Genomic DNA, 14,899 nt, shown 5'->3' with positions numbered 1-14,899 from the left:
GGAATGGCATATAAAGGGAAATGTAAAAAACACTGTTTCTTGTTTTTTTTTTTTTTTTTTTTTTTAATATCAGCTCAGCTTTTACTTGCTTCATGCTCAGTGAACTGTAGTGCGTTAGTGTATTTTTTTCTCGATTTTCCAAAATGTTTCATATAGATTGCATATGGATTTTTAAAAATACTTGCTATTTTGACATGTTAGTTTTTGAGAATTTATTGCAGATATTTTTTTTTTAATTAACCAGTGTTAGCTAGTTTACATTACACATCTGTTCTTTCTTCACCCACAGAACTGGAGACTGCATTGTTTTAATTAGATACATTTTTGTGCTTGGCTTTTATCTGCAGTGTTAGTCATTGTGCCTTTATAGGTTGTTTTGGCATTTTTGTGACTTTAAATCCCAAGCTAAGGGCATTACAGTAAGGCTGTTTTATTGCTAGTCCTTCAAACCAACCAATTTGGCAGGCTGAGTCACAGCAAAGCCTGCAAGTACCAAGAAAGAGCACTTTGTGATGGGAGTTGAGTGCCCCAAAAGAGCTAGTGGTCATGGAAACCTTAGGGCTCCCTTAGCTTTTGGAACGAAGATATATCAGTGGAGTCAGTTTCACTTTTGAAATTTAGGCTTAAAACAGTTGGCTTACTGATCATTCATTTCCCAGACATTCAAACAGAGAAGGAAAGTGCCCCAGAAACAAGTATATTTGCTGAGAACTACACTTAAACTTTCAGTAGATGATTCTACTTCCCCCAAGACAAGAAATAAAGTCCTTTCCGTCATCACTGGTTGTGCTGAAATTTCATGGTCTCTCATCATAACCTTGTTCATGTGTTTTACAAATCAGTACTGAGCAGTAGGTGGCAAAGAACAAGAGAACAAACCCAGCAAGACTGGTGATAGTTTTCCACATGACTGATATCCAACCTGCAAGGTTGTCCTATGGCAGTAGTGAATATAATGAAGCCAATCATCTGATTATAAAGCCAGAGCTGAAAGCTCTCATCAGTCACAGAGCTTATCCGACAGCTTTTCACTAAGCTAAAAAGCATTTCATAAAATAACCAAACCTATCATTTGAAAGGTGATGACTGTGGTCATTGTGGATTTCACAGTAAACACCTTGCCGGTGGCTTCCTAAAAGTATGTATATTTTATATGTTAAGAAACAAAATATAAACTCGAGCTTTCTCACTTAGAATCTATGAGGCCTTAGCATTTATTTATTTTTCCTCGATAAAGTTCTAATGAAATTGGAGGCCCTCTGCATAGCTCTGTAACATAAGTCACACACTAAAAGGAGGTAAAAACCACAATCTTGTACTTGAAGAGCCCATGTTGCAAATGCAGTACAGAATAGTTCATGCCTTTTTTGAATTCTGAAAGCTCTGAGAAATAGAAAAGACAACCTGTAATAAGCAAAGGCTGACATACCATTCATGACTTATTCTTACTGTCTGGAAAGAGATTACAAGATTTCATATAATTAAGCATCATAAGTAATTAGTTTATAAATAGTTTATTAATCTTAGCAATGATTAATAAGAAATAAATGGACTGCCTGATGGATGTGCTGGCTTTCCTTCAAATATTTCCCAAGCTTGTAAGAAAGTAAACTCTGCAGCTAGGTCACATGTTTGAGGTTTTTAAGTATTCCAGTGTTCTGCTGAGAGTAGTAGAACACTTTGTAAGAGAAAAAAATAATAATCCTGTGAACACTGAAGAATACAGACAAGAGAAAAACTCTGAAGCACCAATGAGAAAATAACAGTAATTAAGACAAAACCCGAAACGTGTGACAGAAGTATTTGCTCTTTATATCATAGCAGTAGTAGTTTTCATAGGGATTAAACTTTATTTTTTAAATAAAAATGCATAGTCAATTACAAACTCTTATGTTGTGAAACTGAATGGGAATTATGAGGCAATACTGTGACCATTCCAGTGTTGTGGTGTAGGTAGATGCTGTGTGATTTTTTTTTGTTATAACCCTAATTTTGATGTTTCCAGGTACTGTCCTTCATTTCTGATAGTTTGCGTTGCTATCAAGATACCATTTGACAGAAGCTGTCAGTCCAGCTTGAGATTGTGCTCGAGTGCAGACATCACAGATGTATTTTCAGACACAAAAATGTTAATCCATAGGGTCAGACAGATTCTGAAAAAGTTGGATCATTGTCTCCACATAAAAGCACATTCTTGAAATACTGAAAATTGTATGTGATCTTGCTAGTAATTACATGCTGAAGTCAAGCTGTAGCACTTGACAAGTGTGTCCTTGGGTCTTTTATTTTTCCTTAAGCTTGAAAGATAGCTTTTTCAATATAACGTGTGAACATTTTATTATGATGTCTAATTGAACAGAGATCATTAGATCTCCAACAGCTTAAATTGCATGTGCAAATGTTGCTTGTTACTACTGTGTTGAAAGTCTTTTGAGCATTGAAATTCAGATTTTAGGGTATTTGTAGGATGCTCTTCAAATCCAGTCTTGAATACTATTTATATCATCTCAAGCTATGACAAGCACAAATCCAACTAAGTGAAAACTACTGTGGCTAAATAATAAAAATTGATCTTGGCAAATGGTTTGTATTGAAAGAGTTGTGTGTCAGTTGTGGGAGGAGAGAAATGTGGACAAGCTGAGTAGTATTTGACAATCTGTCTGTTTCCAATCCTACTGTTGTATGATATGATGTTCTACAACTAGTGAGGTATTTCTCTTCCTGAAAGAGTGAATCTACAAATGGTGTAATTTGATACAGTTTCAGAGATTTAATTTATGGTCTAACCTGAGGATAGCTTTCCAAGACTCAACTTATACATGTGTGTTTATACAAAAATTTAGTTGAGTTACAGATGCGTTAGTTTATTAATACAATACTTTTGAGAGTATATATATGTATTTAAATCATGGGTAAGTAATTATGGCTAGTTCTGATACACATCTTTTGAAAAGAGGTTATAGTAAGGATGACCTTTTCTGGACAACATTCTCTCTGATAGGAGTCATTCTGATTCAGTGCTACTGCTCAGACAAAATTCATTCAATCTCATCTCTACTGAGTATCTCTGTACCTCTCAGAAGTATGAAATAAATTAATTCCTCTAAAATTCTGGCAGAAGTACTTCCACTTAAAGAGAGTCTTGGTGAATTGCCAATATATAAGTATTATTTATCCTATGTTAATGTCTCTAGATGTCATTTTCTGTTTGTAAAAATCTGCTAGATTGAACAACTAGCCTTCCATTGTGTTCATGTGCTGTCTTGTTCTTTAAATAAATACATGCAATACAGTCCTTCCCCTGCCAGGCGCCTCATCTTCCTAACTCTTTCTATTCTTAGTTTCATTGCTAAATGACCCACAAATATTAGGAGGTTAGGAGTCACAAAGGTACTGAATTTCTCTACATTCAGTGAAATTCAGAGGCTAAGTGGATAAGACATCCAAATTACTTCTGCCAATGGCTGTGAGTTTCAAGATCTGTTGAAAATTTGAGAGGTATCAGTTCTGTTCATCTCAGGTTGAATGCTTCTCTTTACAGAGGTGAGAAAGTAAGGTTGTGGGTATGAGTCAGGTGGTGGTAGAAATCTGTATGAAAATAGGATAGCTAAGTGCCCATCAAAGATCAGTCATGCATTCAAGAGCAGTATGATATTAGCAAATAAGGTATTTCAGAAAGCATGCAACAGGACTGCTCTCAGAAAACACTGGCCAGCTGCCTGGCTCCCACTGGGACCCTCAGCATGAGAATGAAGGAAAGACTCAGTTTCACTCTTCCGAGAATTTATACATCAAAATCATTGCAGTGACAGGCATTATAGAGCTTCTGATAGAGACATATATAGTTGTTTTTCAGAGCTTTCTAAAGATGTCAGTTTGACAGAAAAGCTTTCCTTGAAAGAAGGAATTTCAGAAAATGATAGAGTTGTCAAACTGATGGCTATTTCACAAGATGAGCAAAATGTGATACACATCTAACAAAAATCCTCTACAAGCCATCCATTCTGCCTGGAATTCTGCCAGAGGGGAATGAGTGCAAGTCTGCTTGGATTTACTCTCTTACCTCAAGGGATAACTGATTTTATATTTCTGAACAGGAATAATCTATTACAGAAAAATGATTTCCACATCTATTCACATTTAATTCTTTTCTTTTTTCTTCCTTTTTTTTTTTTTTTTTTTTTGAAGGCTGCACATTGGCAGAGGCTGCCACTGACTTCAGCATGTAGGCTTCACTTGCGTTAGCAAGACAGCAGTTTATCTTCTCTCCCTTCATGACTCACCACTGGGTGTCCTGCAGAGAGAAAGCACGGGCCCATCATAAGAGTTGCTGGGAGATCCCTAGAAGTAGAACATGAGTAAGAGATTCATTGACTTAGTTGTGATTTCTCAAAAACTAGTAAGATGAAGGGCCTAGCCTGTTTCACAGTTTCAGAGTAAAACAAATGAGGAAAGGAGAGGCAACACAGACCAGGTTGAGGTATACAGTATACTTCTCCATGCACATTTGTCTCAAGGGGGAAAAAACTTCCATCTCAATAGCTGTGAGGCTCCCAGAGCAATGCATCTATCAAGGCCTGAATATGCAACAGTTTGTAGAGCTTTTCACTGATCTGATATTATTTGGTTGAAGAAAGCATGAGCTGTTTATCCAAGCTATCATAAATACACTAAAGCTACGAGTTATGCAGCCTAAAGGGCAACGGTAACCATCACAACACAAGGCAAAATCTTGCTTACAGGCATTCTCTATCCTTGGAGGCTACTTAGTCAACCTTTTACCAATCCAAATGTGTTTTGCCTAGAATATAAATCATGTTATTTTTTCCTTTCTTTTCATGTTCACTCTGGCAACAGTTTTGTTGATGCACTTTGTACAGCTTCAAAGGATCTTTGTTCCCAGGCCCAGTATCCCAGGGCTACTAACCACAAGCCCAGTGTTAGTGAGAGTAAATGAAACCCTGAGCAATGTAGAATCTGGGAGCAGCACTATTTACTGGAGTAGTTTCTATCTAATAGTTATGTAATGGTTTGTAAAATAAATATGATGCCCTCCCTTGCCTTGTTGTGTCATGATGGATGGTTTGACTAAGGAAGGCTGAATGCTGTGTACATGAGGACCCAACTTCAAAGTTCCTGAGCCTAGCAGAAATGATACGATTTATTTTACATATACGAAGAGTTTATAAAACTTACTTTATGAAGGAGTGAAGCAAACATTTCTCTCTCTCTCAAATTAGCTCCGAGGATTATTTATGTATTACCTGGTTTATTTTCTACTACGTGGTTGTTGTACTACAAACTGATCGGCTGTTTTAAACCATGTATAAATAATTTTTGTGTACTCTTAATGACACAATGGTGATAAATACTAGCAGTTCAAACCTGTGATTAGGCACTACTTGGCCAAGAAAAGAAGTTGGTAACTGGTGACTGAAAATAATCTAGAGATAAAAATTACACATTCTATGAGATTAAGCTACAGGCACAGTAAGAAAAAAATATCACTTCCACTTATTGTCTTCATATGCTCAGGCCAGCATCTGCATCCAAATGTCACCCATATTCATAGTCACTTTTCTATTTGAATAACAAAATACATTTCCTGCAGCACTGTTGCCTCTGTTCTTCCTCATGACTGTTCCTTTCTCAAGAGGAGACTGTCCCTAAGGGAGGATGCAGTCATTTGCAGCGAGCATGGAGATGCCTATATTTAGCCCAGAGGATGTGTTCAGCTCAAAGAGGCAGCTGAAGTTCTGTAGGAAGGACTTCATGGCTACTGGAGTGTACTTTTAATGGTAATAAATACTAAAATTCCACCCAGTTCTCTTTCTAGGTGCTGAAATAACCTCTGGGGACCTCTCCATTACTACTTTGAACATACATATATTTTCAGGGTATCTGCTGTCTTTGGCTTGAACTTCCAAGTTCAAAATGTGCCTCCAGATGAGGCACAATCCCTTCTTCAGTCTGAGAATGATGCTTGTCTCATGCCATTCCTTCTGGTGGGACGCTGGCAAACACTAGCTGTCTGCTTTCATTAGACAAAAACAACAAACTTCATTTTTCAGAAGACAAAAATTAGGCTTGCATCAGTGCAATAGCCTACATGTATGGAAGACTGGGATTTGGAAAGACATTTCATACCCTAGGACAGCTGAGATAACTTCTCAGATTAACAAATCTCATCCCTTACATAGGTGTATTTATAACGTAGAAGTCTATGTCTGAATTACATATCTAAACTCTCACTTTAGATGATAGTCCACAACAACACAGCTTACCAAATGCAGATCCTTGCCTTCAGTGAAATGGAAAGCTCATAACTTGTATTTATGAGCATGAAGGGAGAGTGTGTTGAACTAGAAGGTCCCTAGGGTTGAGAATTTATTATTTAAACCCTGTAAAACATTTAGGCTCAAATAGGACTATGTTAAACATACACACCTTGTACTGAGAGGGTCTCTACATTATGATACATTACCATAACAAAGCAATTCCAAGCTCATCACAAACCCACATCTGCCTTCACTCCATGTATCTTTCCAAATAAATGTTAAATTACCACAGAGTGTGCTTTCCAACATCATACATGTATGAATGTTAGTAAGGAATGGCTGTAGAAAGCATATGAAGCATCAAATTACCCTCAAGAAAACAGGCAGTTTTCTGCAGCATTGTAGAGCCTTCTGTAAACAGGAAGCAAAGGATGGAAGATCTATTTGTTTTAAGAATGTCTGTTTTGACTGTCCTCTGCTTTCAGGCTTCTCTCATAACTGGATTAGAATAGCCACTGTGGACATAGATAAAATCATAACAGCCACATTTTGTACAGATTTTGTGCACTCTAAGTATGTTAGAGCTATAAACTACTGTAATGTAATTTAAACACTGCCAACTCTGAAATTTCTTGCCCTGTTTTTGCCATTTTTTAAAGTTAGTGTTGTAAATAGTATTTTTGCTGAATTTACAATACTGCCAATGAACGAGAAACCTCTTAAAAGGCTGACAGTTTTAGAACACTTCACAGCTATTCATGTAAAAAATTACCATTTAAAGACCTTATTCCCAGAATTACATATGTAAATGGGTTTCTGTCAACTCACAAATGGCCCGAGAACAAAGCACTTGTAAGGAACAATGTGATACTAGAAGAGATTAATGAGCTTCTGCATATGGATTCTTTAAACCCTCTGCTTTGCAAGTAAGAGTCACTTAAAATACTTTAAAAAGTCTAAGTATTTTTTCTCTGTGTTCTGTGGATTTGCATGAAAATCAGTTCGGCTATCTCCGTGAGTGACTGAGGAATCAACAGAACTGGAAAAGCAGTGGGGATAAGACAACCCTAAAAAAGTCACTGCCTGCTTGGTTAGGATCTTTGAAGGATGGTCGATGGCTAGGAAAACCCCGTTACACCTGCTGCTTCACACTGTGGTGGTGATATTGATTGTAATTAGCTTGTTTGTATTTGGTTGCACCTGTGCTGTCATGCTCATTGAAGAGCCCTCTGCCCGACGTGTTTGGTAGTGCACGTTAAACGTTGAACACCAACAGAGCTAACGCTAGGTGTTGTTAAGAGCAGAACTCTCCCGTAGCCCATAGTCCCAATATGGGTTGAGCCAATATGCATAGGGCCTCTTTAGGTTGTTTCTTACATTCCCCATGACCTACAGGATCCCTAATGATCAGCGGCCACTTAGTAATAACAACTTAGAAAGTCTGAATTTTATCTTGAGTTATTGCTGGTCCAGAGTCTCTCCAGATAGTTTGCTCTTCAGTGAAAGAACAAATGAACAGATCACAATGAGTACTACTATTAATGACCTTTCTGAAAGCAGGTTTTTATAAATGATTGCGTGCCAAATTAGTTTAATATTGCTTGTGGCACATTAACTGGCTTTAATCAGTCATGGGCAGCAGAACAATGCAAGCAAGACCTGAATGTGATGAGTCTTATGATGGTCTATGAGTAAAAAAAATGGCAGAAGAGTTATGCCTAAAACTGTTGGGAAGGTACAGCATGATTTGTCATGGACTGATTGACAACATGTGCCAATATTTGCTTATAAAACTCCTAGTAAGGGAGGCTGGGGGCTGCAATGACATTGTTAGGTGGCTCTTTGACAGCACGTGGAGGAAGAGGGACTGGAGAGGTGAATGTACTGCATGAAATGCCCAGAGGCTGACCTTGAGACTACAGGGAGTAGAGCTTTCATTCCCCTTGATACCTGTGCTTTCACAGGCAAACCCCAGTGACCAATGCCAATTCTAGCTCAGATATTTTCCTGTACCCTCTAGCTCCAAACAGATACCCTACAGTGCTATTAAGTATTCCTGTGCAAGAAAAAAAAAATGGTTCAGTTATATGAGCAGCTCTCATACTCACATATTTTTAAAGGTATTAAAAAACTGAGAGGGTGTAAAATCCATGGCTTGAGAATGGAATTGAGTCTTGAAAAAAAATTAAAAAATTAATAAGTGCTGTCCTTATTGCAGTAAAGTCTTGTAAGGAAAATCTTGGATATTTAATATGAACGTTAAATCTAGCCAAGAAAGAACAAGTGAAATCAAATAAATTCAAATAAGAAATAAAGTGCACATTCTTAACCATGGAGAAATTAAGTAAGAATCTGGTATACGTGAAGTGATGGATTCACTTCATCCCTTTAAGTTTTCACAGTAGAAATGAATGTTTTTCCAGTCAATAGCAGTGAAGGAGCATCTGGGTGCTCATCTGGGAGCAACAGTCTGTGAAATGCATGAGATCACAGCATACAATACAACATTGCTTTTAAGCTGTAGGACGTTATTTACCTGTAGGTTTCCCAGTGAATGAATTGAGGGAAACAAGGGGGCAAATAAAAGCAAAATAAGCTCAACATTTATCAAAGGAGAGAAATGCGTGTTAGCCATTTCTAGGGCACTGAGATAACTTATGTGACCTGTGCTCAAATGACTAAACTTTGTACTTGTGTGACCATCAATGCCACTATGCACTTGCTAGTGCTGCTTAGTGTTGGAAATATCCAAATAATTTATCAGGACGGTATCTCTGATAAAAGCAGATTTAATTCGCAATTGCAATGGCGGGCGTCCTGTAAAACAGGAGCGCACCTATGGACACAGTATGACAGCTTTTGTACCTTGTTTCCCCCCCTTGCCTACCCACTGCCCTGTTTCCCCATTGGCTGGGTACTCCAGGTTCACAATCTTATCAAAGATTTACATTTGTTAGTTACATTCTGACACTTGTTCTATCTTGTGCCAGTCAGTCGCCATCCTGCTGTTTCCAAGATGTCTCGGTACTCTTCTTATCACGTTGGTACGGTGATTTTCTCCAAAGCTTCTTCCATTGTGTCCGAAGGACGCTTCCTTTGTTAAACAAAGAGCACCGTAGGGGGGTGGAGAGGTGCCAGGCCTTCCTCAATACCTTCTTCAGGCCCTAAGGCATGTCATGACTTGTCCTTTTAATTTGGGCAGGATATTCTTGCAATGTGTGTGACAAAGTACAACATATATTTTCATGCTAACTATACATAAATTGTTACTAGCTAGATTTTGATAAAGGACCCAAATGGCAGCAAAGGCCATGAAATCAAGAAAATTCTAATCTTGTTCTAATACAGAATCAACATTCGATTCCCACATTAGGAAGCTGGTTGCAATGGGGTTTTGGAAAGGGAAATTTTTTTCTTTTTTGTGTTGTCCATAAAAAGAAGGTGACTGCCATCTGAAGATGCCTGTCCATCTCTGAAAGCACGGGCAGATCCAGCTTATGTATTTCCAAACTTCATGTCTCAACTAGGTAGTTACTCCCCATGAAGAAGCCCCAGGCTAACTGGCTGCTATTATCACTGCTGTTGGAGGGACTAGCTACAAAGAAGAAAGCTACTTTTAAAGGAGATTGTGTGAGGAAATACTCTGGAAATATTTTGGAGGTACAAGGAAAAGTAGTCTGCAAAAATACATTACAGAGATATCTGGCATTGCCACTAACTATAAAATATAAAGGAAACCTTAATCCCTAAATGACTTACAAATTCAGAAGAAAAAAAAAAAAGCAAAACTTCTAAATATACATTCATAAACAAAAGATAAGTTGTATAATTACCGGTAGAACTCGAATGTTATTACATTTCAGTGTAATTGAATTATTCATTCAGTCATCAGCAGATTCAAGTTAAAACATGCTCTTCAGATCACACTGCCCTTATCCCTCCCTGAGAGTGTGCAGTCTAAAGTCACCTTTACCAAATACTATGCCATTTACTGGAACAATTCTCAAATAAAGTCTCCATTAAAAACAAAAACAAACACAAACAAAAGAAACCCGAAACAAACAATCCATTAATAAACATCCTCCAGAGAAAATATTCATGATCTAAAACCTTGGGTAACTTCGGTTATTTCCTTTGTAGGTCAGCAAGTTTATTATCACCTTCCTTATCACACCAGCAGAATGGGAACGTCCCACAGCAGGGCTGCAGCCACGGCTTCCAGATGGCGTTGTACAAGGAGAGCTGCTGCGGGACTGGAGTCAGCGTCCTGCGGTGCTCTTCAACGGCTCTCCCAATCCGCTCTATTACAGTGTCAAAGAGGGGCTCGGTGTCAGCTGACAGAGGCTGGGTCTCAGAAGGGTCTCGCGAGAGGTCAAACAGCAGTGGAGGGTCATGATGGGTCACGCCTTCCCCAAAACATGGGCAAAATCCTCTGTCGTAACAAGCTCCAGTCCCAAGTGGATGGAAGTTTGGGGTCACATAATGAGCCTTCCAGACTGCTCCACCTGCCAGGAAAGAAAAAAAGGCTGAGAATTATACTGATGGTTATTATCAAAAGCATTGGAGGACTGAATGCTTTCCTAGAGTTCATTTTTGTGAGACTGGGTTGCACTTCAGGTCTACATTTACTATTTGATATAGTTTTGTAATTTCATTTAAATTAAATGCCACAAAATATAAACCAATATTGTAAAATGATTTCTGATTTTTCTAAATTTCTTCAAATTTTTCAGCAAGTACTGCTTATGCCTATTTTTGGTATTTTATGAAGACAAGAGGAACATTTGGGGTTTCCATGGCTTGTTCCTTGTTAAGGTAGAAGGACAGACAAAGAACCGAGACAAAGACTTGTCCCTGATGCAAGGAGGGCATGGATTCTCCAGGCTGTGCATTCAAATAGAGAGATGGACAAGACCCATCCTGAACTCCAGTATTCTCCTTGATATTACAGAGCTTATGTCATGTGCTTTGAAGCCATGAGCAAATACTTTGTCCCATGTAAGTACAGGCAGTGTTCTTTATCATCTTACACATGGAACTATTTGGAAAGCTTCAATCCCCCCCAAAAATGGTAAACAAATCTATCCTACTGTAGACTAAATTCAGTTACTGGGAAATAATAATTGTACTCACTGTCCTTCTGGTGCCATCGCACAGCATGTAAATGAGTGCCACAGTAATGAAACAGGAACTTGTGCTCTGAGTGCACAACTGTTCCTTGCAGTAAAGGCATCAGATCCCGGCCATCAATTACTCTAACAGAAAAAATGGAGATCGTCAGATTGGGGTCAGCTGTACAGTATTGCATTCCCTCTGGACACCTCTGGTGGGAATTGACAGCTCTGAACAAAGAACATGCTTATAGACTACAAGCAGATGCTGAATCTCAAATGTAGAGAGGAGGTGACTGAGCTAGGGTAACTTATGTGCTAGAAAAGGAGCAGGAGTGGAAAAGAAAATGTCAGACCCTTAGAATGTGTTTCAAAAATAGGTTTTCTATTATCTTGAGAGAAAAGGAAGAATAACCACACTTGTTTGTACCTGTCCTGGGGTACTACCCCTCCAGCCAAATGAACTACTGTGGGATAAATGTCCATAAGGCTTGTAGGTTCATTGATCACTGTGCCTGCAGGTAACACTCCTGGCCATCTAAATATCCCTGGGACACGGATTCCTCCTTCCCAGCCTCCCATAGCTTTTCCACCTTTCATTGAAAAAACAAACAAACAAACAAAAACCCCCAAATTTTCATTAAAATTAATGTTAACTTAAAATAAAGAGAAATTTTAGATGAATGCTCTGTATTAGCATAAACTCTCTAATGTGATCTTGATGAGTCTTCCTTATCCTCTTGGAATTTACCACTAAGCTCCTTCTCATCAGCATCACTGATAATGCGTTCACTCAATCACTCTTCAAGTTACCTTCTACTCTCACTTCTTTCTGTTGTTCTGTAAGCATATTGTACCATTAAAACTCAGTTTGGATAAAATTTGAAGTGATTTCCCAACCTTGTTCTCCTCTTTTGAAACCATATAACATACTTGCTGCAGTTAAAGCAAAGTTTCAGATGTAAGATGCAGCTAAGAATATTTATGGATGTTAAGCACACCTAATAAAAATTAATTTGTGATCAGTTGCCCCTTGAGGAAGTGCCAGTTTGAAAATCATGCAACTATTTGCACATGCTAGAATTGTGTACATTTTTGTACGCATAATTACCAACTCTCAGTGATAAAAACCTGTTAATTCTGAAACGTGCACTCTTACCTAAGCTTTAGTGGTACCCTGAGTACTGCAGTAGTTGTTGCTGGGCTGTCACCATCTTACCTCTGTATATTCCATTCCAACCACCCAGCTGCCTTTTGCCTTCTTGTCTTTCCAGCCATCCACCATGATCAGAGGCAAAGTAAACTAGTGTATTCTTTTTCAAACCTTCCTTGTCAATAGCATCTAGAACCTGCCCTGCAAACACAAGAATGCATGTATATTACAAAATCAAAAATATAGTTTACACAATATAATTTTTAGCCTCTGACTTGCAAACATTCATCCATGTAGGTACCATCAAAGTCTAAAAGAAAAGTTTTGCAGGACTGACATTTATATTTGCCATTTCACTGCCTATAAAAGCAAACAAAAAGGTGATGTGCTGTAACTCCTTTATTATTAGCATTTCAAAAAAGGAGTGCAAGAATGACAGGTACGGACCAGAATCCTCTATTGTAAAGGAGAGAAGTGGTGTGCTGTAAAATTATGTAGATAAAACATTATCTAAGACCTCAAAAGCTTGGATTCTGCATAAGTAATGATCATAGTGAGAAGCAAGAGAAATTGTCTTATAATTTTGTCGTATATTATTTTGGCCAATAGCCAGTATTTCCATAAAGTTACTGGTTAGATTCAATATATATTAACAGTAAATTCTTTTTAATTCACAAAGCATATTTAAACAGTTTCTGATATATACTTTAATATTATATTTGTGATGTGCAAGAGTTTGAAAAATAGTTATGGAAACTGGTTCTTTCTGTATATATATATATATCTGATCCTTATCCTTTTTGTAAATGTAACTACTTTTCTTCCTATATGGTTGGATGATAAAATAAAAACTTTATTTTCCTTGAATGAAAACCAGGCTGAAAAAAACAAGCTGAAAAATAAAATGAACCTAATTTCTAGAAGCATATCAATTAATATCTGTGAATATTTCTTGATTAGTGAGTAGACTGAAAAATACTCAGTACTCAGCTGAATTCAGCAGTCATAGGAAAAAAAATAGCCTGCTGGTTTAAACCGGGAATTCATTTGCTTATAATTTTTATCACCTAGCATGTCCTACTTATATAAGACATGACCATAACGGGCTGAAGTTACTTGGTCTTGAATAATTAGAGAAAACGAAATACTTGTAGTTCAGGTCATGTAGTATTTAGGATGAAAAGCCGGTGGTTATCTTAATGTATGGGGATGTGGCTAATACTGGTAAATGCTAAATTGAAGAAAAACTGAATGAATGGAAACATTCACTTGATCAAAGACTGGAGAAAATAAAAAGCTAACAGCGTAAACCAACAGTGACACATATTAGGACTGTTTTCCTTCCTGCTTTTAATTTTGTTCCTTGTTCTTTTACTAACAACTGCATTTTTGTTATAAAATGTGTTACTACACTTCATTGTAGTACATTAAGTAGCTGGAGACATTTTTATGTGCTGGTGACTTACCCACCATCCAGTCCATCTCCTCTACATTGTCTCCATATAAACCATGGCTACTCTTCCCAAGAAACTTTTCTGTTGTGAGTAGAGGGGTGTGGGAATGTAAAAAGGAAAGAAAGAGGAGGAATGGCTTGTGCTTATTTCTAAAAAACAGAAATCAAGACTTGGTTACCAGGAGGAAGGTTCTCAAAACATACAGAGCTCAGTCATAATGGAAAATGGTATTATGATTTACATGCATATTTCAGTAATCAACTCAGAAACATCTGATGTTGTAGTAACATCCAGCAATTAGGATCTGTCTGATAAAATAATCTTTGGCTCTCTTTTCTTTTTTCCCTGAGTCATGCATAGAAAAGTTTCATACTGAAGCTCCACTTTCTGCTGTTGCAAACTATCACAGTGCTACTGAAATGAACAGGTTTGTCACCTGCCAGTGACTCCCCACATCAGTCTGCGTGATATAGCTAATTCATCACTTTTCTTCCCCCTGCCAGCAAACACATTTCTGCTATCATTTGCCATTAAAGAGAACTGGCCCTAAAATGGAGCCCTGTGGAGCATCACTATTGAGTAGCTGCCAGCCTGTTTTGACCCCATTTAGTAGAACTGGCCCTCCAGACAGTTGTTTACCCATCACATTACGTTTTTATCTAGCTGTATGCTGGACATTTTGTCCTGAAGGATACTATGAGAAACAGTATCAAAAGCTTTACTGAAATCCAGAAAGATTACTTCAACTGGTTTACCTTTGACAACTACATGGGCAGCTTTGTCAAAAAAAAAAAAAAAAAAAAAAGGAGATTAAGTTGGTTAAAAAGGACTTTCCCCTCATGAGCCCATGTTGACTGTGGACAATGACTGCACTGTCTTTTGTTTTAATACTATAGAATCATT

General features: G+C 37.8%; 1 protein-coding gene across 6 annotated transcripts in view; it reads right to left on the bottom strand.

Annotated features, from left to right (window-relative positions):
* The window catches only part of LOC110405747 (arylsulfatase D-like), a 38,140-nt gene that overhangs the window by 13,909 nt on the left and 9,332 nt on the right, over positions 1-14,899 (bottom strand). For 5 of the 6 annotated variants that reach the window (XM_021411372.1, XM_021411400.1, XM_021411381.1 and 2 more), the window contains 5 exons: positions 14,009-14,145; positions 12,609-12,743; positions 11,820-11,982; positions 11,412-11,533; positions 9,052-10,783 (listed from right to left, as the gene is read on the bottom strand). In XM_021411372.1, the coding sequence (XP_021267047.1) occupies positions 10,404-10,783; positions 11,412-11,533; positions 11,820-11,982; positions 12,609-12,743; positions 14,009-14,145 (937 nt within the window). In that variant the 3' untranslated portion in view covers positions 9,052-10,403. Of the gene's footprint in view, positions 1-9,051; positions 10,784-11,411; positions 11,534-11,819; positions 11,983-12,608; positions 12,744-14,008; positions 14,146-14,899 lie in introns of those variants that run through there. The other variant, XM_021411391.1, reaches the window with a different exon arrangement.

The sequence above is a fragment of the Numida meleagris genome, chromosome 1 (genome assembly GCF_002078875.1).
Source record: "Numida meleagris isolate 19003 breed g44 Domestic line chromosome 1, NumMel1.0, whole genome shotgun sequence".
Classification (NCBI taxonomy): domain Eukaryota; kingdom Metazoa; phylum Chordata; class Aves; order Galliformes; family Numididae; genus Numida; species Numida meleagris.
Note: the sequence above shows the minus strand (reverse complement) of the source record. Positions and strands in the feature narration are given on the sequence as shown.